The following is a 25,492-nucleotide window of genomic DNA, read 5'->3' as shown; positions in this document are numbered from 1 at the left end:
AGTGAAAGATAAACGAACATTTTTATATATTTCTACTGTGGGTGAGTCATATTTACATCAATCCTACATATGCTGTCTGAGAATACTATTATATAATGTTTGTAATCAGGCATACAAAAAGATATGCTCTTCTTGTTGATGCACAACCTTTAACACATAAAAATAAATCCAACAGGGCAGAAGCCTCCAATGTGTAGGTAAATCAAAAAAAGTTCATACAAGAATAATATACAATATACAATGTATCCGCAATTAAATAACAATAACAGCATTTTACAGAACAGCACGTGAAAAAAAATTTTTAAGTACAATATTGTAGCACCCAACAAATTCAGTGTTCTAAGTGTTTAAGTAAAAAGTAGACAGGTGTCCGGTACAGTGCCCGTTTCAAGATATCTTCAGCAGTTGGACGCTTATTCATAGAAGGAGCCGTAGCTGTATGTTTGGGGTGAAGCCCTCCCAACGACACTATCACCTTGTAGTTCTCATGTGTAGATCAGCCAAATAATGCTCTAACCATGGCTTAGCAAGTCATCTGAACAGGGTCTATGTGTGTGAACTGGCCCACTGGAACTTTTAATCATGTTAGGGCTGGCAAGGCAAGATAATCTGTACTCGGTAAAGAAAGGGCAGTCTGTGAGGAGGGAACGTAATTCGAAACCTTATCCTGCTGCCTTGGACAAGGCTAAAGAATGGATTGTGTCATGTCTGCAGTGGTCCTTTATCTTTGTTTTTTCATTTTCTTCCATGAATAAGTGAGCGTGTGTTGATGCATCTATCCACCTTAACACTGTGGTAATTTGGAATGCACATTTCTTTTAGTTGAAACTGAACCAGGGGCCTTCACAAGTCTGCCTCAAGGTTTCCTCCCCCCCCCCCAGCAAAACTGTATCAAATTCATCGAAGTCTGTAAAGAAGAGTAGGTACAAATCAATGTTAAGTGGGGGGGGGAGTTAAACTTAGGCCTACAATTCTGGGAAAACTGTAGGAAATGTGGGACAAAGCTAGACATTACACCAGTTGATTGGATTTCTCCACATAATTTTCTTCACACTGCAGCCCCAGTTCAACTGCCCTGCCCCACTGGCTGCTTTTAAGAGAAGAAATCACAGATCTCCGATGTAATGTCTCTGAACACTTTGTAAGGCTCTCTTTGGGGGGCCTTCAATTGACTCTTAAACATCACATCTGGACTAAGTCAAGTTAGAAGTCCCTACAAGCAACGACCTCATTGTGATCAATCTTTTTTTGTACAATGGCTAAAATTAACATCTCCATCTTACAACTACCCCCTGCCAAAAGCAATCCTCAAAATCCTAACTTTCCCAGAGAAGGGAGTGTTTGAATTTTAAATTTTATAAACAAAATGTGGGTTGTTCTACACACATGCATGAATGCCCAACAGAGCCAACATATGTTCTGTTTTCATCTTGTTTCTTTACAGATCAAATTATTTTTCAACAAACACTGTCTTGACCCACATTCAATCCTCCTTCTGTTTTTTGTTCCCCCTTCCAAAGATTTTCAAGATTGAGCGTGAAGGAGAAACTCAGCGTTATAAACCATTCCAAGAGTTACACAATCGTCAGTTGCTGTGGCATGGTTCCCGCGCTACCAACTTTGCTGGCATCTTGTCACAAGGTCTCCGAATAGCTCCACCTGAAGCTCCTGTGGTATGTAAAATGCTATACTATGCATGCAGAAGCAGTACGTTTAAAATCCCCTACCTTGAAATTCTTGGTCTGTGGTGTCACCAATAGAAAGAAATGAAACATCTAAATAACTTGGTCAGCCTTCCCCAAGCTGGTGACTTCCAGGTGTGTTGGACTACAATTCCCATCATCCCCAACCTCTATATTTTAATAAGTTAATCCTCTAATGCTTGAGACTCGTGGCAAGTCTCTGTTGGAGTGGAGGGAGAACTAGGCATCTGGATATTGCCACAATGAGGGGTCACTCAGACCCTGTTCAGACAACACGATAAGCCATAGTGGTTAAACATTTTGAGCTAAACATGGCTTAGCGTGTCGTGTGAACCATGACTTAGCGTGTCATGTGAACCATTTTTAACTATGGTGGCTACATAACTACTGATTAAACACACTCACTACGCAACTGCTGCAAAAGGGTTAGCAGCCTAACCTTGGCTTAGTGTGTTGTCTGAACAGGCCAAAGTGTCTTTGCCTTAAGATTTAGGTTCTTTCCCTTAAGATTTAGAACTCTAGCAAGATTTGTTTTTGTTCATTTAAAACCATTCTGGCGCCGCCCTTTTTATTTTATTTTATTTTTTATAAACAGTCCTAAGGTTGCTAACAACATTTAAAACCAGTGAGAAAGTAATATTTATTATGGATTGGAACCAGATTTACGCATGTGTAATGGGACTGATGGAAGTGGACTTCCCTGCTCCCCATGGCAGCCTCCCCAGAATGCTGGGGAGGCTTTGCTGAATGGGCTAAACTGGACGGGCAGTATTTTCTACCCCACCATCCCTGAACAACTCTTTACCATATCCATAGACTTGCAAGGGGCCAAAGGCACATATCATCCAACCGCCAGCTGTGAGGCCATGACATCTGTTCAACAGCCTCTGACACATCATTCTGGGTAATCCAGACCACACATAGAGATCCAGATGATTGAATCAAGATGGCTGAGTTGCATGCCACAGGTGGAGGTGAAAGTAAATAACATTAAATGCAAAATCACGGTCTAATTTGATCTGGAAAGGGGGGGGAAATATTAGCTTCCAATGTCGTAATCTGTCAGAACGAGCAAACCACATCCACAGAATTATAGCAAGGAATGCTCCCGGACACAATTTCCTGCTGCCCCAAATCCTGTCTCTGTCATTTTATATGCTAACCATATATTTTCAGCCACATTTCACTGGACAGGGATTTGCAGCCTTTCTTTATACATGTTGCCCTTGGGTAATCTTATTCAATCTCATGGCCTCCAATATCACCTGTATGCCGATGATACACAATTATATCTTTCATCTCCAGATCTTTCTCCTGATGTTCACAATCGTATCTCGGCATGTCTTTCAGATATCTCAGCTTGGTTGCTTCACCGTCGTTTGAAACTTAATATGGCAAAGACTGAATTGCTTGTTTTTCCTCCTAAACCTTCTCCTCATCTCTCATTCTCTCTTACTGTCAATAATGTTACACTTACTCCAGTCAAGGAAGCTCATAGTCTTGGCTTTATATTTGATTCCTCGCTCTCCTTTATTCCTCATATTGAGACAGTAGCTAAATCCTGTCGTTTTTTCTTGTATAATATTGCCAGGATTCGATCATTTTTGTCTGTCTCTTCTGCCAAGAATCTTGTTCATGCATTGGTTGTTTCTCGGTTGGACTACTGCAACCTTCTTCTCACTGGCCTTCCTTCTTCTCACATCAGTTTGTTGGTTTCTGTTCACCACTCTGCTGCTAAGATCATCTTCTTGGCTCACCGCTCTGACCATGTTACTCCACTTCTGAAATCTCTTCATTGGCTTCCAATTCACTTCAGAATCCAATATAAACTTCTCCTGTTGACTTACAAAGCTTTTCACTGTCTAGCTCCTTCCTATCTTTCCTCTCTCATCTCACACTATTGCCCCGCTCGTGCTCTTCGCTCCTCTGATGCCATGTTTCTCACCTGCCCAAGGGTCTCTACTTCCTTTGCTCGGCTTTGTCCATTTTCTTCGGCTGCCCCTTACGCCTGGAACGCTCTTCCAGAACATTTGAGAACTACAAGTTCAATCGCAGCTTTTAAAGCTCAGCTAAAAACTTTTCTTTTTCCTAAAGCTTTTAAAACTTGATTTTGTTCTGACTTTTATACTGTTAGTTTTACTCTACCCTGTGCCTGTTTGGTGCATTCTCTTCCCCTCCTTATTGTTTTATTATGATTTTATTAGAATGTAAGCCTATGCGGCAGGGTCTTACAGCACCATGTACATTGATGGTGCTATATAAATTAATTAATAATAATAATAATAATAATAATAATAAAAGCACATGCTCACCAGACTTTCTTGGTTAGGTGATTTTGGGGAAACGCAATGTAACTAAGCTTGAGTGCTGTATTTTGGGCCAGAAAGAGTGGATATAAATTAAATAAATCAATAATAATAACAACAACTTCTTGTTCAGATGCACATTTTATTTTCCTTCTAGACTGGCTACATGTTTGGTAAAGGCATCTACTTTGCCGATATGGTGTCCAAGAGCGCCAACTACTGCCATCCTTCTCAAGCTGACCCAATAGGATTAATCTTGCTGGGAGAAGTTGCCCTTGGAAACATGTGAGTAACTAACATGCCTTGGAATATTTTTGTAAATATGCAACTTCAAAGTATCTTAATCCACAATTGGAGCTTGGTTTACTTTTAAGGAGGTTTTTATTCTATATATCTGTACAGTGGATTATTTGGGAAATACAAATGCTTGTACGGATTTCCACAAAACACTAGTTTTAAAGTGTGACAAATCGTCTTGACGCGTTGCAACATAAAGCAGCAAAACATAAAATAACTTCATTCAGCTAAACCTGTCTGTCAACTGCAACTGTGAAACCAGTATTACCTGTGGACACCCTTGTTTGTTTAAACTTCTTTGATGAATTGCTCTAAATCCTCATCTTTTCTGTTTGCTAGGTATGAACTGAAAAATGCTTCCCATATAACCAAGCTACCAAAAGGAAAACACAGTGTCAAAGGTAAAAATAATAATAATTGAAAATGCTGCTGTGAACTTTTGTTTGAGAGGAGGTGACAATTTTGATGAAGTATCCAAGGCTGGTTTTGGGTTTTCGGCGAAATTATTTAAGCATTTTGAAATGATATACGCTTTACTGTGCACTCTTTAGTAATTTCTATAATTATATAAGTTAATATGATCTTATGTTACACCTCCCAAAGATAAATTTAGTAGTCAATTTCAGCTGAGAGCCACTCAGCTGAAATAGAGGAGAGGGAAAAGTAAAGATCAATCCAAAAGAATATTGAATAGACTAGGTAAAAGAATTCTAGAAATTCAATTATGCTGCAATCCTAAACACACTTACTAGGGAACATAAGAAAAGCCGTGCTGGATGAGAGCAAGGGTCCATCCAGTCCAGCATTCAGTTCACACAGTGGCCAACCAGCTGTCAAACAGGAACCCACAAGCAGGACGCAAATGCAAACAGCACCCTCCCACTCATGTTCCCCAGCAACTTACTGGGGATAGCACACTGGAACTAGTAGCTATTGATAGCCTTCTCCTCCAGGGAGCAAGTCCCATTGGAAGCAGCAAGACTTACTTCTGAGTAAACATGTATATGTTTTCACTGCAACTGTCTCTTTGAAGGACTTTTTTTTCATAATTCATTGTAGGGGAACTCAAGTTGAGCTTCTTTGATAGCTGAAAAGTTCCTCTTCAAATGTGTATGGAAATCTTGGGAGGGAAGGGGTGGATTTGCAGACCATGCAAATAAACGCTTTACAAAAGATTCAAGTGATTGAACTAGAGCTCTATTCAAGCTTTCCAAATATGAGGATAGTATTCAGGCATTCCAAATATGAAGAATAGCCCCACCACGCTCCATCGTCGCTTACGTCACCCTCTACACTGGAAGAGTGATTGTGAAGAGGAGAGATCTGGAATGCTGGGAAATGTGTGTTTTGAGTCGTGTGGAGAGTCCCCACAGATAGAGGAGCTCTCTTCTTCACATCGTCACCCTCCCTGTGTCGAGGGCGATAAAAACAACAACAGAGGAGGGTTTAGCTAGTTCTCTCTCCTTCCTCACGTGTTTACTATCCTCAGATTTGGAGCGGCTGAATAGGGCTTAGATTAATTGGATATGCTTAAAGATTATGTTGTAAATGTTTGTGAGCAAGAATATAGGCCTTTCCCAGTGCCCTTACTGTTTACTAGAATAATAAATACTACTATAAAGATCAGGTAATTTCATAAGGCTTTCAATGTGAATTTGTCAAGTTGACTTTGGGTGTTTTTTGTTTGCTTTTCCCTCCTATATAGGTTTGGGCAAAACGGCACCAGATCCCTCAGCCACTGTGACTCTTGATGGTGTAGATGTTCCTTTAGGCAATGGAATTCCATCTGGAGTTAGCAACACCTGTCTTCTGTATAATGAGTATCCTTTGAACAGCATCTTTCTAGGAGTGTCGATTGTTCCATAATCACTGCCATAGCTTGAGTGGCTGTCTGCCAGATGTTGGCTGGTTCCAGGCAGCTGAAGGCTGCCATGCATAAGGAGTATAGATCTTTTAACATTCATACATGAGCTTCCATGCAAAGCTTGGTATGAGCAACCTTGGCTTTCCCAGCAGACATAAAGGAAATTGATCAGGTAGGCACTCTCCCCCCGCTCCATTTCATTTTATGACCAAAATGAAAACATGTTCTCAGTGGGCTTGTTCTCATGACACTACAGCCAACCATGGCATGGGTTAAATAACCCAGTCAGGCTGTGACGTGTGTCATGGTCTGTTTTAGGACACGACAACCCTCAAACAGGGCTGGCTATGCAGTATGGCACCTGCAGGCGCCACAACATGTCATCTGAACCTAGTCAACAGGTGTGCTCCATACCCTGCTGTGCTCCTAGCTTGCCAGGTGGCAACTTGAGGATGTGTGTTTTTAATCAGTTGTGCTGAGGTATTGACACTCTCCCTTGCTGGAGGAGATAGGGACGTTCCTGCCATCAACCATCTCTTGGTATTCTGCAACATGGTTTACATGGGGCTTCCCTTGGTGACAGATGAGCTGCTTTACAGTGGGTCAGACAACCGGCCCATCTAGCTCAGTATTGTCTACTATAATGATTGGCCCTGACTCTCCAAGGTTTCAGCCTTTATCTTAACTAGAGCTTGGGTATAGAGAACACAAAACACCAGTCCTCCTGCAGCTGCAATAGCTGCCAGTTTGCTTCCAGGTTGATGGTTTTGATCTTTATAAAGTCCTAAACACTCTGGTATGGCATACCCAAGGGAATACTTTGTCCCATACCCCTCTTATCCCAGGAGAGCAGCTGCTCTGGGTTCCATCCCTTAGGATGGTCAGTTTTATGTCAACCTAGAGTGGAACATTATTGGTTAGGACACCAGAACGCTGTCTCATTTCTTCAACTTCAACTTCAAAAGATAGTAAAACACATTGGTTTTTCCAAGCTTTCAGGAATGGTTGAGTTTCTGTGATTTGTAATGAGGCTTTTAATGTTTTTTATTTGTATTTTTAAACATTAAATGTTGTATATATGATTGCACCACTTTTGTATGCACTGCATTGCATGAAAGAGACTAATAGTACAGATTAAATACATAAACTTTAAGGGGAGAGGCAGGAGAACTTATCAGGAGGTCTTCTTAGAAAGGTCTGAACAGTGGCCTCTGTGTGTGTGTGCTCATATATGTGGATATACAAAAGAAACTGGTAGCTAACGGTAAGCAATTCTGTTTATTTCTGTTGGTGCTACAAGCACTTAAAGCATCCGCATGACACTAACGTTCTTCACAACGTTTCTTTTAAAACATCTCTCCTTAACTTGCTGTTTCCTTCAGATATATTGTCTATGATCTTGCTCAGGTAAATCTGAAGTACCTGCTGAAACTGAAGTTCAACTATAAGACATCTCTCTGGTGAAGAAAAAAAATAATTTGTTGAAGAGTTAATAATGCAAAACCTTTTGAAATACCTAAGCAGTGATTCCCATGACTGAGATACAAGAAAAAAAGTTACAGGGCTTTGCTGAATCTAAGTTTAGTCAATCACCTTAGTAAGGCTTTTTTAACACACATGTGCAACAACACATGAAACTGAATACTATGAGAAATTTTCTGTTGTTTTTCCCCCTCTCCCTCTTTTGGCCCATTCTAGTTTTGGGGCTATTGTGTGTCCTTTAACTGACAGACCAAAAAAACAACAACACCCTTGATTTTAGCCTTTTGTAAGTGAGGCAGGGAGAAGAAATTTAGAACTGTTTACAAGAAGCAAATCTTCCTTAGTTTCTATTATGAATAAATGTTAAACGTGTTTATTTTGAAGTAAAAATAAAAGCTAATTTCATACTAAATCTTTACTTTTATACTACAAAACTTTTAATTGCTTTCAGTGCAATTCTGTGTCCCTGGTAGTACCAGGAGTAATGCCTGTGTAACGCAGTCGTGGTCCTATGCTCAACCAGCAACAATCAGTAGCATAATAAGAACAGTTATAGATACTGGCATACTGCTCACAGTGTTCAAGTGTCCACATACACATGCCGTAACCACGAGCAGGACCTAACAGTCAATGGATGGCGATGGCCAGGTGAACCCATGACAGCACCCATATCTCTTCTACCAACCACTCACAACTGGGCTGCCAGAAAAAACACATCTCCTCCCCTTCTGTGGAAACTTCCATAGAACAACATTCTGACCACACAGTCACAGAAGCTGTTATAGGGCCTTTGTAGTCTTGCAGGCCCACCCATCCTATGCATGGGAGAGCTCCCACCCTAGATTAGAAGGACAACACGTAGAACTGAGTTCAGAGGAAAGGCTTGGTCTTCAGTTAGTCTTTTAACAAAAAGGTCTAGAAAGAGGGACACTAACCTGCAAATATATATGAACCTGCAAATGCAGCATGATAGCCAATCTGAGTCTGTGGACCAATAACCTCATGTAGATAAACAAGGACCCTGTTCAGACAATAAGCTAAGCTACAGTGGTTACGCATTTCGAGCTAAACATTATGGCTTAGCATGCCGTTTCAACCAGTCCTAAACATGGTGGCTACATAACCACAGTTTAAACACACTAACCATTTGCTGCAAAAGGGTTAGCCTAACCATGCCTTAGTATGTCATCTGAACAGGCCCAATGCCTTTCATTTTGCCCAGCCCACATCTTCAAATGGAGTCACATGACAAACCCCACAGTTCATTAGGATGATTGCCTGTCTGCTGGTTACAGACCCAGAACACCTTGTGATTGACCATGCCTCCTTTATGCTTGATGGAGCTCAACTGCTGGGTTTATTCTCACAACCTGGGGCACAAAATCTGGAGGATATTGAACCGCTGTAAGGTTTCCTCTTCCCCGTCTCTCCCCTTTATACTCTAGGGAAGTATCCAATGGGGTACCTGCTGATTCCCTTCTGCAAGCGGTGGCTCCTGCTGATTCCATTACACAATTGGGACCCAGCACTTGTGCAAGGGAGATTTAGCACTTCCTAGAGGAAGCCCCAAAATACTCGTTTCTGGAAGGAGTCAGGTCAGGGGAGCTCCGTTATGCAAGCTCCGCCAACCTGTCTCTTTTCAGAAGTGCTTTTGCTAATTTCAGGGCTTACTCTAAGAAGTGCAAAAACTTAGTGGGGCCCAGTTGCACAGTGGAATTGGTGAAGTATAGAGAATTGGCAGGAGTATAAGCACCTTGTTGGATAGTAGCCCGTATGTATTTGACTAAAAAACGGGGGGCTTTTGCAAATAGAACACTTACCCCCCCCCAAAAAAAATGATGCAATACCATTATGCTTGTTTTATTTTTCTAATGGGCAAATACTGAAGTAATAAACTGAAGCATACATATAAAAAAGCATAAGTTCTAAGCAACGTGTGCGCTCTACTTACCTTTGTTTTACACTGGAAAAGATCTATATCCATCATCTCCCAACTCCCCTCTATGTGCAACAGAAAGGCTTCAGGGTATAAACATTGAAACATTAGTTTCAGGGCAGGGCTATGTATTAAAATTCTGCTCCAACAACAACAAAAAAGCTTGAGTGGTGAGACTTGTATAAACATTTTATTTATTTATTTATTTATTTATTTATTTATTTATTTATTTATTTATTTATTTATTTATTGCATTTCTATACCGCCCAATAGCCGGGGCTCTCTGGGCAGTTCACAAAAATTAAAACCATTCAAATAAGCATGTATTGTTTTTCTCAAACTTTTACATTATTATTTTCTATTCTTTTTCTGGCCTTTTTTTAAAACTTTGCCCTTCCACATGTCTAGCAGCAGTAGAATAAAGAACTATGTAATGGAAACTGAAGCCCTGCCCTCTGAAAATCTTACTGGGCAAGGCTTCCAGCTAGATTTCACTAAGCGGTGGTCCTACAGGCTGTGCAAGGAGGGCAACGACCCTCTCAAATGATTCTCCCACCCCACAAGTAATTTATACACTTGAGTGCAGAGCATACTCACAGCTTTCTAAAGCTAGCCAATCCTCTGTTCTAACTGGCTGCATTCTCATTTCCTAAATATTGGGCTATGGAACATGTTCAGAATATCTCCTAAAGACAGCGGTGTGGCAACAGGCAGTAAGGTCAAGTGTCTTCCTGGACTGCTCTGCCTCATTCCCATTTGCAGGCATAATCCCCCCTCCCCAGTTAGTAAAGGATAGCAGCAACTTTTTACTTTGGGAAACGGACAGCCATGCATAGCCCAAGCATCTGTGTTTGTTTTCATAGAAACAGAATCATAGAATAGCAGAGTTGGAAGGGTCCTACAAGGCCATCTAGTCCAACCCCCTGCTCAATGCAGGAATCCATCCTAAAGCATCCCTGACAGATGGTTGTCCAGCTGCCTCTTGAATGCCTCTAGTGTGGGAGAGCCCACAACCTCCCTAGGTAACTGATTCCACCGTCGCACTGCTCTAACAGTCAGGAAGTTTTTCCTGATGTCCTGCCGGAATCTGGCTTCCTTTAACTTGAGCCCGTTATTCCGTGTCCTGCACTCTGGGAGGATCGGGAACAGATCCTGGCCCTCCTCTGTGTGACAACCTTTCAAGTATTTGAAGACTGTTATCATGTCTCCCCTTAATCTTCTCTTCTCCAGGCTAAACATGCCCAGTTCTTTCAGTCTCTCTTCATAGGGCTCTCTTCATAGACCCCTGATCATCCTGGTTGCCCTCCTCTGAACACGCTCCAGCTTGTCTGCATCCTTCTTGAATTGTGGAGCCCAGAACTGAACACAATACTCTAGATGAGGCCTAACCAGGGCCGAATAGAGAGGAACCAGTACCTCACGTGATTTGGAAGCTATACTTCTATTAATGCAGCCCAAAATAGCATTTGCCTTTCTTGCAGCCATATCGCACTGTTGGCTCATATTCAGCTTGCGATCTACAACAATTCCAAGATCTTTCTCGTTTGTAGTATTGCTGAGCCAAGTGTCCCCCATCTTGTAACTGCATTTGGTTTCTATTCCCTAAATGTAGAACTTGGCATTTATCCCTATTAAATTTCATTCTGTTGTTTTCAGCCCAGCACTCCAGCCTATCAAGATCACTTTGAAGTTTGTTTCTGTCTTCCAGCGTATTAGCTATCCCACCCAATTTTGTGTCATCTGCAAATTTGATCAGCGTTCCCTGCACCTTCTCGTCCAAATCATTAATAAAAATGTTGAAGAGTACTGGGCCCAGGCCTGCTAAAAAATATTTAATGTGTTTATTAAAATATGAACCACTCCTTGTGCATAAAACCAGAGAGAAACAGTACTGCAGGAAAAAGTAGTCTGCAGTCAAGGTAGGTACATTATTTTTTTAATCTCATATTTTTAAAAAATGTTTAGGCAATGTTCTTTTTTAAACTGGTGGCTACATGAATGGGAGCAATTGCGGGGGATGTGTCTTCTTTTCCCCATGCAATTTTCCTTTTCTGTTTAATGGGTTCCTGCACTGAAGCATAGAAATACGGGTTCAAAGGAAATGACCCCTTGGGTTTCTCTTTCCATTAGCTTCCATCTGCCCCTCCAGCACCAAAGGGCACCAGCTGCCACTGTTTGGAACCTTATGGGGTAGAAATTTCTTAAAAACTGCAATTCTGGCGCTCTTCAGCAGAATTGCAGCATATACACAGGACATGGCTGACAGCTAGAAAGCCTGAGCTAATCACAGGCAGCTGAGAAAACATGAGAGCCAGAAAAGTAACCCATACATAGCCAAACATCAGCTTTTGGGGGTGGGGTGCTTTAATGTTGCTAGAGTCTCTCGAGATAGGCTGGGTCTGCCTCCTGGTTCAGTAGGACCAAGGGAACATGCCATTTTTCTCAAGTGGGGAAAATGTAGGGGTGATTAGGAATGCTGAAAACAGGCGAAAAATTGTAGGACTTCTGGTTCAAATATATTAAGGTAGTTGGATTTCTGGCTGGTCTGTCTCAAGGGCTCAGAGTACATAAGGCAAAAAATCAACATATCTTAAATATTTATTTATTTATTTATTTATTTATTTATTTATTTATTTATTTATTGCAGTTTTATACTGCCCAATAGCTGAAGCAGTTTACAAAAATTAAAACCATAGAAACCATTCAAAATATAAAACAAGCGCTATAAAAGCATAATATAAAATACAATATTAAAACACAGCCAGGATAAAATCAAGCAGCAATGCAGAAATTAATACAGATTTAAAATACAAATTTAAAACAGCAAAGTTAAAATTAATTTGATAGACTGTTAAAATGCTGAGAAAATAAAAAGGTCTTCACCTGGCGTCTAAAAGAGTATAGTGTAGGTGCCAGGCGAACCTCTTTAGGGAGCTCATTCCACAGCTGGGGTGCCACAGCAGAGAAGGCCCACCTCCTGGTAGCCACCTGCCTCACTTCCTTTGGCAGGGGCTCACAGAGAAGGACCCCTGAGGATGACTTTAGGGTCCAGGCAGCTATATATGGGAGGAGGCGTTCCTTCAGATAGCCTGGCCCCAAGCAGTTTAGGGCTTTGAATGTTAATACCAGCACTTTGAATTAAGCCTGGACCTGGACTGGCAGCCAATGAAGCTGGAAAAGGACTGGCGTGATGTCTCGTTGGCCAGTCCCTGTTAGTAAACATGCTACCCTTTTCTGTATCAGCTGAAGTTCCTGGACCATTTTCAAAGGCAGCCCCACGTATAACATTGCATTAATCCAGATGAGAGGTTATCAGAGCATGGACAACTGTAGCTAGGCTATCTGTCCAGATAAGGGTGCAGTTGGTGTATCAGCCTAAGCTGATAAAAGGTGCTCTTTGTCACTGAGTTCACTTGTGCTATATCTGAAATAAATAAAATATCTGCTTACTCCCAACCGTTAAGAAGCGGACAATTTTCAAAATCTGGTTCTCCCCAGCCCATTTCTACCCCATAAGGTTCCAAAGACAATTTGTCCTCTTGTTATGAGATGTGATATAGAGGATATCTTAGAAGTGTTCCAAATGTAGAGGCAGATTTAATATTCCATGTACCATAAAGTTAGAAAAGTTGTAGCTCTCAATTCCAGCTTCCATTTAAAGTCTATCACAAGCAGGACTCTCCCACTCTTATCACACATGATAGTATTCAAATAGAAACTGGAAATTAGTAATTGGTATAAGAGTGTGTGTGTGGGGGGGTAATTTTTAAACTGTTGTAATCTTATTTACTTAAACTTTTAGACCACCCAATAATCAAAGTTCTCTGGCTGGTGTGCAAGTACATAAAAAATAATGTAAGATATAAAATCAAAATTAAACAGTAATAAAGTAGCATAAAATAAATAATAATGTAAAACACTAACACATTTAAATATATAACAGCAGCAACTGCAAAATAAAACAATCCTAACATTATTCTGAAACTGCAGTAAAAAACACGAGAGAGAAAAAACAGCCTAACGCCCATGAGAAACTTACATACAGGCCATGGGAGCAACAAAGCTCCTGTTCTTTGTCCCCAGGATGTAATATTTGTAGGAAGGAATGTGTGCTTAGACTGTGTATTATCTCTCAGGCTTTGATCTCCCTTCCCCATCTCTAAAATGATTTTTTAAGAAGTATTCTATACTTGAATCTTATGTTTATTATGTGTCACCTGACCTGTATTCTCTGACTCCTTGGACTGTATAGTACCTCCAAGATCAGTTAGCTTGCCTCTGAATATCATTCAATGGAGAACTGTGGGAGGGTGCCACTACCTTCATGTCCTGTATGTAGGCTCCCCAGAACTATATGGTTGGCCACTGGCAAATGGGATGCTGGACGAGATAAGCTTTTAGCCGGGGCCAGCAGGGCTGCTCTTGTTTTCATGTTAGAAATGGCTTTGTGTGGGGTGGATTTGACATATAAAATCTGCCATTTGGGGAAGATAAACACCACTATCATGGGTTAGTTGCTATTCAGCGCACTTGAAGGGTGCAATGTTAAAATACTTAATAGAAAATCACTACTTTTGAGGAATTGGACTTAGAATCACAATATAAAATGTTTTCAAATCCAAAATCCAACAATACTTTTATTAGGGACAAGCAAAATGTTACAAGACTCAGCAGGCTTGGTGGTACAAAATGGAGGGATGATGGAAATTTGGCCATATGTTTTGGTCATGAGATCTCCATTCTGGCCTAATTTGGGGAATGTTTTGTTGTTGTTTCTCTCCCCCTGCCTCCAATGCCCTGCTTTTTGTATCATCTAGCCTGATGAAGAATTCTGAAGAACTCAAAAGCTTTCTTACTCTTTTATGACAGCTTGGTTGGTCCTAATAAAGGCATTGTCCAACTGTGGATTCACCCCAGCGTCACATGTGGCTAGTTTTGCTTTATATATGCTTTTAAATATTAGTAGGATTACTATGCTATGCATATTTGGCAGGAGAGTATTTCTTTTTTTTTGTCTAAACATATACAGAATTGAGCTCCAAGAGAGGGAAAGGGTAGACATCCCCATTACTTCCATGTGTAGACAGACTGGGGCTTCTAAGCCCTGCTTTGTTGAATACGGAAGCAGAAGTAGTACTGAAAGCGCATGAAGTTCTGCCAATACACTCGCCCTACCACAGAAAATGGGACCTATTTCTGAGTAAATAATTGCCTGCGCTGTAAATATTCTAAGTAAGACAGTATGAGAATAGCGGAAACGGCAGGTTTCAGATAAAGGACGGAGAGGAAGGAAGGAAATCGGAGGAAAGCAAGGAAAGTGACTATGAAGTTACGACGGTGGCGCGGCTGTCTCTCTGGTCCCGCGCCACATCGCCCAACTCCCACTGGGGAGAGTCCGGGAGGGACACGAGCCGGCCCCGAAGGACGTCGGTAAGTGTAATCCGCTACCACTGGGAGCCGCGCGCCAGCTGCGGACGCTGCAGCCCCCGCCGGCTCTCCCCCGCCCCGGTCCTTCAGTTCCCTGACCCTGTGTGAAAGGGCAGCAGCTGCCCTTCTCGTAGAGCGCCAAGAATTCCCACCTCCCTCCCGGCTGGTTGCAAAAAGAGGGCGGGCGCGCGCGCCTCACCCGCTCCCGCCCCTGCTTCCGTGGAGCCCGGACAGGCTGAACAAGCCGCTCCCGCTGCCCCCCCCCCCCCTTCCCCCAGTCAGGCAGGCTGGAGGACTCCGTCTCCTCCCCCACAATGCACCGCGACAGGCAGCCTTTGAAAAAGCGGCGCGGCTCCTTCAAGATGGCGGAGTTGGATCAGCTGCCTGACGAGAGTGAGTAGCGACCTGTGCCCCTCCGACTCTGCCCCGCTGCCGGCCCTTCTTCTTCGGCCGCTCTTAAAGTCGCGGTTCGGCGTACGGGACCTTCCGCCTGTTTCCCCTCAGTTGAGCCGCAGTGGCCGGGTCGCTCTTGCTGCCGCCGGCGCCTGCTGCTCTCGCTGCCGCTGCTCTTGCTACTGCTGCTGCTGCTGTTGTTGTCGTGGGTGCCGGGGCGGGAGCTGTGCGGGGCCGGAGCCACAGTCTCCTCCCTCACTGGCCAGCCTAGCTCTGTTCTCCAGTGTCGTCCCCTCCAGTCGCACCCTTCAGCTACTCTGTTTGGGAGGCGGCGAAGCGGGGTGGGGGAGGCCACCAGAGCAGGGCCGGAAGCCTCTTATATAATGTCCCCTTCTCCCGTCGAGGGTGAGCCGCGCCCTGCACCCCGAGACCTGGTGTAGGCCGGGGCAATGCCCGTGATGGGCAGGAAGTAGAGTACGCCTTTCAAAGCCGGGCAGAGGAGCGTTGTGTACAGGGCAGTGGGTGGCACTGCGCTGACATCGCACCTCTCCGGGGTAGGCAGTGAAACAGAGTACAGCACCACCACAGCGCAGATCTATTTGGGGAAGGGGATCTCTGTCCTGCAATGGGCACCCTGCACTTGGGGTTTGACATGACATTAGCCTTCCGTGCATTTGGGGAGGCGCATGTGCTCGTCGTTTGCATTAAGAAACATACTGCTGCTTAGGAGACCATTTCTAACTGGCATAAATAAAGCTTACTTTCTAACTTTCCTCTTGATCATGCCAACAGAATAGCAAAGGTGGCAAAGGGCAGGTTCCTACAGCCTGCTTCTTCTACGTCTTGACCAGTAATTTAACAAAAATGAATGCCTGTGAGAACAGAGCCAAGGGTGGCAGTGCATGCTTTTGGGGATGTTCACTTAGTGGGGATGAATTTGTTTCCTGGCACTTGGCTTGGCACAGTATCTTGAGTTATGATCCACTTGAGTTGTTTGGACACTGTTGGGAAGCAAAAATGGGGATATATATTTTTCCACTGTGGGGTTTTTTCATGAAATCTGGAGGATGGGGAGGATACACACTGTTCAAAAGTGTAATGAGTCAAAATACTGGATTTAGATGACTGTTGGCCAATCAAGAGACAATATGTATCCTCCAATGTATATCTTCCATGTAGGATTGAGAACTGCCACAGAAACATGCACCCCTGAGATGCACCCCAAGATTTGCTTGACTTTTTGTTAAGTTTATGTAAAAGGATATACAGAGTCTATAGCTGAAGGCAGAGACTGAACAACAATAGAGGTTAATATAACATTCTTCATGAGGAGCGGGAATGCTGGGGTGACCCTTTATACAGTGCTCTGTACTGAACTTGGTGAAGCATGATGCAGATTTGCAAAGCAAATCTTGTATGTACACTGTACAATGCATATGGAAACTGCCCAGAGAGCTTCAGCTACGGGGCGGCATATAAATTAAATAAATAAATAAACAAGGAGATTAATATAAACATGAATGACAAAGTCATTATACAGGTGATAGCCAAAGATGCACGTTTAAATATCTGGTAATAATGCAAAGCAAAATGCACACTATATACTCAGATCCAAAACTATGTTGCTGTTCAAACTTTAAGAGAAAACTGAGGTATACAATAAAATTTTATCTACAGACAAATTATAAATAGCTTTTAAGTGTACAGGAATAGTGTGTGAAACATAAATATTTAGACAAAGAACTAAACCCTAAGCAAGTAAGAAAACTCTAAAATATGTGTATAACACACACACAAACGTGTGTGTGTGTGTGTGTGTGTCAGAAAGACAGGAGGCCAGGAATGCAAGCATATTGCAGAACAGAAGCTTAATAAAATTGTTTCAAGTTATAATATTTGTAATGAAGCTGTTGGAAGGTTTTGTATAACAAATCAAGGTTTGAGGATGATCTTTACTATAGTAAAACTTGTTCAAAATATGGGTATGTTCTCTATTACGACAATAGTTAAAGGATAGTCCGTTTCATAGAGAGAGACAGATTTATATCAAAACTCTATACTGGGTTAAAATATGTTTAATATGTTTTGGCCTATAACTCCCATCATCTCTCACCATTGTCTATGGTGGCTAGGGCTGATGAGAGTTATAGGCCCAGATATCTGGAGGGCCATGCGTTACCCATCCCTGCACTAGTCTAGTTATTTATTAACTTGCATAAGCAGATGAACACATACATAAAGCAGAGGGCATCAACAGACATTAGTGGCATGAAACTGTTTAGTGAAACTATATCCAAATAGTTTGAGAAATGTATCCAAGCAGAGGAAGAAATCACGGCTTGTTGTTTACTATGACCTAGAAGAAAATTTGCTCCTACCCCAAGATGTGATAATCAGTTATGCTTTATGTGAAAAGGAAGACTAAAGTTACCTTATTGGGCCACACAATCACCCTTTCAACCTCATATCATTGTGGTTCTGGCAGTCTCTAATGCAAGGACTGGAAACCTGTGGCTTTCATATATTGTTGGACTCCAGTTCCCATCAGCACCTGTCAGCATAGTCAATAGTAATTGATGATAGAAGTTGTAGTTCAACAACATCTGAAAGGCTTGTCCCTGTAATGCAGCTTTCCCCAAGCTGGTGCCCTCCAAATATTTTGGACTTCAACTCTCATCAGTCCCAGACATTATGCCAAATGTTCAGGAATGGTGGAAGTTGTAGTCCAAAACAACTGGAGGGCATCAGCTGTGGAAAGGTGCACAAATGCATCAAACTTCATTGGCTGGGTTCAGACCACACAATAACCCACACTCAGGTTGAATATGGTTTGAATGTGGGTTGTTGAAATGTAGGTTATTGTGTGGTCTGAACCCAGCTGCACTAATAAACCATGGTTTGTTAACCATGAACAACTGATGAAGTGAACCCATTGTTTGTTGTTGGGTTGTACACTGGATTGTTTGTGATTAACAAACCATGGTTTATTAGCAAGGCTGAGTTCAGACAATAGATTGCCAATGGTTCAATGACAGCCCACATTCAACCCATTACTTAATCCTTAAGTGTGGCTTATCGTGTGGTGTGAACCTAGTCATTATCTCAAATGGCAGATAAGGTGTTAAGACTATCTGTGGTGTACCACTTGAGAAATCCAGGTTGTGATTCCTATAAAAAAAAATCCCTGCCCATGGAAAATTAGGTGACTGGAAGAAAGGTTCTAGTCTAGCTTCTGTAGGATTTTTAATGTTTTGTGGGGAGGGGGGTTAATGGATGAGCATTCCATCATGTGAATTCCCATCTGCATTCTGAAGTGGTGCAGTTCATACTCAGGTTTACTACTTCATCTCCTGGTTGTGAAAACTAAGCCTCAAAGGAAGGGTGAGGAATGTCTGAGGAATTTTCTGATCTCAGACAGCTACCAGTACGATTTTTTTCTAGGCCCAGTTCTCCCCATCCTACCCCACACCACTCCCTCCACATTCAGTATAAAGATCTAGGAGCTGTTTAATAAGAGTTCACATACTTTTCTGCAGGAAACTCTCTGGCTTTCCTACAGTTCTAAGGACTCCTACTAGAGTTCTCTAACTTAGGCTGCAAACCTATATATATATTTCCCTGGGTGAAAATCCTGCTAAAGTCAATTGGAGTTCTTGGGAGACATGCATAAGATTGTGCTGTTAGTTGTTAAGCATTGGGTGATAAACATTTGTTAGGGCTTTGTTGCTGCAGTGGTTGCAAACCATGAGTCTGGTTGAGAAAACCTGGGATGCTTTATGCCTTAAAGAAGGATGGAGTTTGTTTATTACAAAAATATATGAATGTTTATTTAAATAACACAGTTGTTGAATTACAATCTATTGTGTGAATCATCCAGCAATGTGATGTATAACAAGATAATGCTTGACATTCACAAAATGCAGGATTCTAAATTGAAACCATGGCATGGCCACACAGATGAAGTAATGTCTGAAATGGCACAACCATGCTGACAGGTGCTGCTTTCCTGCAGTAGTTCACATCACTGCTACATTCACATGAAGTAGTCATGATCATTCTGCCCAGAATTTCCTCTACAAAGCTGCATGTTTGGGATGCTCTGTATGAAAATCTGAATCAGATCATGGGCTCCCACTTACTCAATCCGTAGTTAGGAGAAGTGGAATGAAGTATGCAAGATAAGCATAATTCATGAGGTTTAAGGCAGCAAAGGCAGCATATACATAATTTATTTAGTTTGCAAGTGAGATCGGTAGAGAATTTATATTTTGTCAAACACAGAATGCACACAGCGCTGATTTTATCCTCTTACCCAATCCTTATTTGTGACAGATTTTTATATGAAATGTCAGCACCTCACTTTTTGAAATTCTCTTCCAGCTTTTAAAAAATGGAGTGCTTATTCAGCTGAATAAATATTTGTCTACCACTTTTGCATCCTGACTTTAAAAATAATAATAAGCCCACTGATTTAAACAGAACTTACCACCAAGAAATTGACCTAAGAGCAGAACCTGGAAGTCTGATTCTGTAGTGCTGGCAAAGAATGACTACTGTATTAGTATGTGCAGCATTGCAAACTAATTGATAATGTCTTCCAAAGTGGCTTAATCTAGGTCTGTGCTAGGCTGGTGTTTGCTCAGCAAGTTTCTGGCTTCCTGGTCTTTTTCTTTCCCTTTCCATTTGTGGTCTGTAGTTGCATTATAACCTGTGCAACTATTAGGTCTGTGGGTCTTGGGACCTGGTGCTAATATTTTTGAGTAAAACTCATATTTTCTAATTGCAACTTTGCATAGGACTCGGGACAGGAGGAGAATCTATATTGATATTAATAGGCTTTTGCTTAGTGTCATCACTCCTGCATTCTTCTACAAACCACGTTATCTGCTCAGATTTAAATCATGGTGGGCCTAGGACTGGACTTTTGTGCCACTGGAGTCGCACTGTCTTGAGCTGCTATGCTGGTGCAGTGTGATGGGTATTGTGCTATACTGGCACAATGCCACATTCTGCAAAAAAATTCTGGAGCAGCAAGACTTACACCTGATCCTATTTCCCTTCAGCCTTGTATAGGCAACCATAGCATCAGGCTGTAGGACAGCTTGTATAATTTTTCCACACCTAGGAAAGTAGCAGATTTCATTGGATATGGCATAAATGTATCATTTGCTTTGGTGTCTACAGGAATATACCAAAATCCCATTCACTTAAATGAATGAAAATACTTGCAAATCAGTTGTGTTTGTCATCAGACTAGGCCTCTAACTGGTAGAAATATCTCCATATAGAATCATAGAATAGTAGAGTTGGAAGGGGCCTACAAGGCCATCGATTCATCTCTTCCTATTGGTTTATTATTTATTTATTTATTTATTTATTTATTTATTGCATTTCTATACCGGCCAATAGCCGGAGCTCTCTGGGCAGTTCACAAAAATTAAAAACATTCAAAGTATAAAACAACAGTATAAAACCATAATATAAAATACAATATAAAAGCTCAACCAGATAAAAACAGCAGCAATGCAAAATTACAAATTTAAAACACCAGTTAAAATTTATTTATAGACTGTAAAAATGCTGGGAGAATAAAAAGGTCTTCACTTGGCATCTAAAGGCAAGCGAACCTCCTTAGGGAGCTCATTCCACAGCCGGGGTGCCACAGCAGAGAAGACCCTCCTCCTGGTAGCCACCTGCCTCACTTCCTTTGGCAGGGGTACTCCTAAAGGTAATTACTCCTAAAGGTAATTTCTTATTCTAAGAACAGGAGTGGTGACATAAGGCTTTTTCCTTTTGGAAAGTCACTTGTCTACATTGGGGAAACATTGGGGGTTGAAGAGAGAGGGAGGCAGGAAGCAAATATCATAGCTATGCTCGTTCTTATCGGCCTATTGCACCAGCCTACTATTTTTTTTTTGCAGTTTGTTCAGCTGCACAATGCAAAATTTGTTACTCTGGTATAACTGGTGCTGTTGAAGATCATATCTTAGCTCTTATTAGAGGAAATGTGTTGGAAATCTTGAAGAAGACATAGCCTAAATACTACTATTGGGGGTGAAGTAGATGTTAAAAGCATTTTGCTCTTGCACCCTCTCCTGTACTATGAAAAATTGGTCTCAATGCATTAATAAACATTACCACAGCAGTTGCAATCCATATTATGTAAGTTTACATTAAAGTAAGCTTGAACCATGTAAGTCTCTAATAATGCAAAATGCTTATTATGCCATTCGTAGGACTGGAACCTGGTGCATCTTGTTGAAAGCTTGATTTTTGGCTTCTTATGACTTAACAGCATGGAAGTGTTTGTGGCAAAGTTAATGCTACTTCAGTTGTTTAATTTTGAAATGGATTTGCAATATAAAACCAGATTGACAGTCTAGTCCTGTGCAGATTTGATCATGGTTTGTAAGACAAGTGAAACCCATAGTTTGATGGTTTGGATGTAATCACAAACTCTGTTTTACTATGACCAGTAAATAACTAATTAAGCAGAGTGGGCAAGGGAAGGGGGACTGGGCAAACATAGGACTTGTTCTTGTAGTGTTGAAACATTATTTGACATTACGTGTGAATTGACCGTAATGCTGCTGCACTTCTGATATTTCGACACTACAAGCTTTGGTTAACTGTCACAGCTGCAGTCATCTGATGGATGCTTTGTGATGACTGTCAAATATTGTTTTCGTAGAAAATCCTGCCCCTTCACAGAATTACAGATTCCTATTTTTCCTTAGTTGTTAGCCATGGTAGTTGAACACATTTGAAACTGGTTTATATAGATAAGGTAGAAATCCCCAAATGTTTCCTTGATAATGATGGAAAATGAAGGACAGAGCAGTCCTAAATGGGATATAGAAGAGCAAAGCAGGAGATCTACTGCCTCATCCCCAGTTCTGCTGGCTCATGCTGGTCACAGATTGTGTGGTAGGGTAGTTTTGCTAGACTTTTGTCAATCCATATTTTTCCAATTCCTCCCCCACCCAACACATTGACAGCAGTGGTGGTAGGGATTTTCTGTGCCAGTTTCATGGCTGTCATAGCTGGGGATCCTGCAGATCCAAATCCAGGTTTACTCACATCATGCCCAATTTGGGGCCGTTCTGCCTGCTATTCCCAGCAGAGGGCCACCAACATGCCTTTCTAGCCTTCTTCAGCCATCAACATTTGGGAGCTAGGATTGGTCTCTAAGATATCTGAGATGTAAATGCAGCAAGAACTGTGAAAACATGGTGAGATTTTTTTTCACTTTATTGTGTGTTTGTTACTTATTTCAGGTTCATCAGCAAAAGCCTTGGTTAGTTTGAAAGGTAAGCCATACCATTTATTTCTTAAACTGTAATATTCATGAAAAAGAACTCGTGATGTAAATGCACATTCAAGGAGCACTTCATTCCACAGGTAGGTAAAGTCAGACCAACTGAAATTTGGCCGCAGAGAATGGCAGTAGGTTCCAAAAGATTCAGGGGAAGTTACAAAGAAGAAAGACTTGACTGGGTTCAGATAACACGATAACCAATGGTGGTTAACTGGTTGACAGTTATTTAACCCACTGCAGGTTCTCGTGTTTTAACCAGTTGTTGGTTATTTCGGCCAAATAACCAATGCTATGCAAAGTTGGCTATTTGAACCACCATTGGTTATCGTGTTATGGGGAGAGCACTATTAGTTATTTCCTTGGCCACTACATAACCATAGTTTAAACAGACTCACTAACCATTTACTGTAAAAGGGTTAGTGGCCTAAGCGTGGCTTAGTGTGTTGTCTGAACAGGGCCTGTGTAGAAAAACCAAAACTATACATCATAATATGTGTACATAATATTGCAGCAGTGAGAACTGGCAGTAATATTTTAAATTTTTGCTTTATAAAGCATTCTATTCAACAGTGTGAAATCAAAATTTCCACCCTACCCCCAAACACACTCTCTGCAAAAATGGAGGGTGGGGACATTTTTTTCCCCATGGCTTCAAAGTTTATGGAAATTCCAGGGACTTGGCGGACTTTGTCCATTACAAATTTGTTCTCTCCTCTTTCTCTTCTGCCATTTCACTGGCCAAACAGCAGCACTACTCAACGCTGATCCAGTCAAATGCTAGACACCCTCAGCGGCTCTTCAAGTCCTTCAATTCTCTCCTGAAACCTAATCCACCATCTCTCCCCGCCTCTCTGTCTGCCAATGACTTTGCCTCTTTCTTCAATGCTAAAATCCAAACTATTCGCTCCGATCTGGCCAGCTCTGATCCGCTTCCAGCTCCTGTGCCTCACCTGTCAGTTCCTCCTGCAACTCTCTCGGCGTTCCCCTCAGTCTCAGCTGATGAACTGTCTAAAATACTGCGCTCGTCGAAGCCTTCCACTTGTTCCCGTGATCCAATTCCCTCTCGCGTCTTTATTAATCTTATCCCCGCTATCCTCCCGTCCTTGCTTCACATCATTAATTCTTCTCTGTCCTCTGGCTCATTTCCCTCTGCTTTTAAACATGCTACTGTCTCTCCCATTCTCAAAAAACCCACTCTTGATCGACTTTCTCTGTCTAACTACCGACCTGTCTCTCTGTTGCCCCTTGTCTCAAAGATCCTGGAACGTGTGGTCTACTCTCGCTGTCTTGACTTTCTCTCTAGTAACTCTGCTCTGGATCCCTTTCAATCTGGATTCCGTCCTTTGCATTCCACTGAAACAGCCCTTACCAAGATCACCAATGATCTTCTCACTGCCAAGTCTAAGGGCCATTATTCCGTCCTTATTCTCCTTGATCTAACTGCAGCCTTTGACACGGTTGATCACGATCTTCTCTTAGATTCCCTCCATGACCTTGGACTCTGTGGCTCTGTCTATAACTGGTTCGCCTCCTATCTAGAGGGTCGCTCTTTCAGCGTGTCGGCTAACGGCGGCTCGTCCTCCTCCTTTCCCCTTTCAGTAGGGGTTCCGCAAGGCTCGGTGCTTGGCCCGCTGCTGTTTTCTCTATACATGCTGCCCTTGGGTAAACTTATTCAATCCCATGGCCTCCAATATCACCTGTATGCCGATGACACACAACTATATCTCTCATCTCCGGAACTTTCTCCTGATGTCCACGATCGTATCTCAGCATGTCTTTCAGATATCTCAGCCTGGCTGCTTCATCGCCGTTTGAAACTCAATATGGCAAAAACTGAACTGCTTGTTTTTCCTCCTAAACCTTCTCCTCATCTCTCATTCTCTCTTACTGTCAACGATGTCACGCTTACTCCGGTCAAGGAAACTCGTAGCCTTGGCTTTATATTTGATTCCTCGCTCCCCTTTATTCCTCATATCGAGGCAGTAGCTAAATCTTGTCGTTTCTTCCTGTATAATATTGCCAGGATTCGACCATTTTTGTCTGTCTCTTCTGCCAAGACTCTCGTTCACGCACTGGTTATCTCTCGGTTGGACTACTGCAACCTCCTTCTCTCTGGCCTCCCCTCATCTCACATCAGTCCGCTGGTCTCTGTCCACCACTCTGCCGCTAAGATCATCTTCCTGGCCCGCCGCTCTGACCATGTCACTCCGCTTCTGAAATCTCTTCATTGGCTCCCAATTCACTCCAGAATCCAATATAAACTTCTCCTGTTGACCTTCAAAGCTTTTCATGGTCTAGCTCCTGCCTATCTCTCCTCTCTCATCTCACGCTATTGCCCCGCTCGTGCTCTTCGCTCCTCTGATGCCATGCTTCTTGCCTGCCCAAGGGTCTCTACTTCCCTTGCTCGGCTTCGTCCATTTTCCTCTGCTGCCCCTCATGCCTGGAATACTCTTCCAGAACACTTGAGAACTACCAACTCAATCACAGCTTTTAAAACACAGCTAAAAACTTTTCTTTTCCCTATAGCTTTTAAACTTTGAGTTTGTTCTGACTCTATACTGTTAGCTTCACCCTTCCCGGTGCCTGTTTACACTTCCCTGTGCCTGTTTGCATTCTCTTTCCCCCCTTATTGTTTACTACAACTTTATTAGATTGTAAGCCTATGCGGCAGGGTCTTGATATTTACTGTGTTATCTGTACAGCACCATGTACATCGATGGTGCTATATAAATAAATAATAATAATAATAATAATAATTAATGTCTG

General features: G+C 42.1%; 2 protein-coding genes across 3 annotated transcripts in view; both read left to right on the top strand.

The window, feature by feature from the left end:
• Window positions 1-8,064, top strand: part of PARP1 (poly(ADP-ribose) polymerase 1) — a 52,831-nt gene extending 44,767 nt beyond the window's left edge. Inside the window, exons 19-23 of the mRNA XM_063124135.1 lie at window positions 1,521-1,673; window positions 4,167-4,294; window positions 4,646-4,707; window positions 6,012-6,126; window positions 7,553-8,064. Of these exons, the coding sequence (XP_062980205.1) occupies window positions 1,521-1,673; window positions 4,167-4,294; window positions 4,646-4,707; window positions 6,012-6,126; window positions 7,553-7,634 (540 nt within the window). The 3' untranslated portion in view covers window positions 7,635-8,064. The remainder of the gene's footprint in view (window positions 1-1,520; window positions 1,674-4,166; window positions 4,295-4,645; window positions 4,708-6,011; window positions 6,127-7,552) is intronic.
• A 7,265-nt stretch (window positions 8,065-15,329) lies between these two features.
• Window positions 15,330-25,492, top strand: part of LIN9 (lin-9 DREAM MuvB core complex component) — a 32,732-nt gene continuing 22,569 nt past the window's right edge. The window contains exons 1-2 of one of the 2 annotated variants that reach the window (XM_063124148.1): window positions 15,330-15,408; window positions 22,686-22,718. In XM_063124148.1, the coding sequence (XP_062980218.1) occupies window positions 15,330-15,408; window positions 22,686-22,718 (112 nt within the window). Of the gene's footprint in view, window positions 15,409-16,262; window positions 16,283-22,685; window positions 22,719-25,492 lie in introns of those variants that run through there. The other variant, XM_063124149.1, reaches the window with a different exon arrangement.

This window comes from Elgaria multicarinata, chromosome 4, assembly GCF_023053635.1.
Source record: "Elgaria multicarinata webbii isolate HBS135686 ecotype San Diego chromosome 4, rElgMul1.1.pri, whole genome shotgun sequence".
NCBI classification, from domain to species: domain Eukaryota; kingdom Metazoa; phylum Chordata; class Lepidosauria; order Squamata; family Anguidae; genus Elgaria; species Elgaria multicarinata.
Note: the sequence above shows the minus strand (reverse complement) of the source record. Positions and strands in the feature narration are given on the sequence as shown.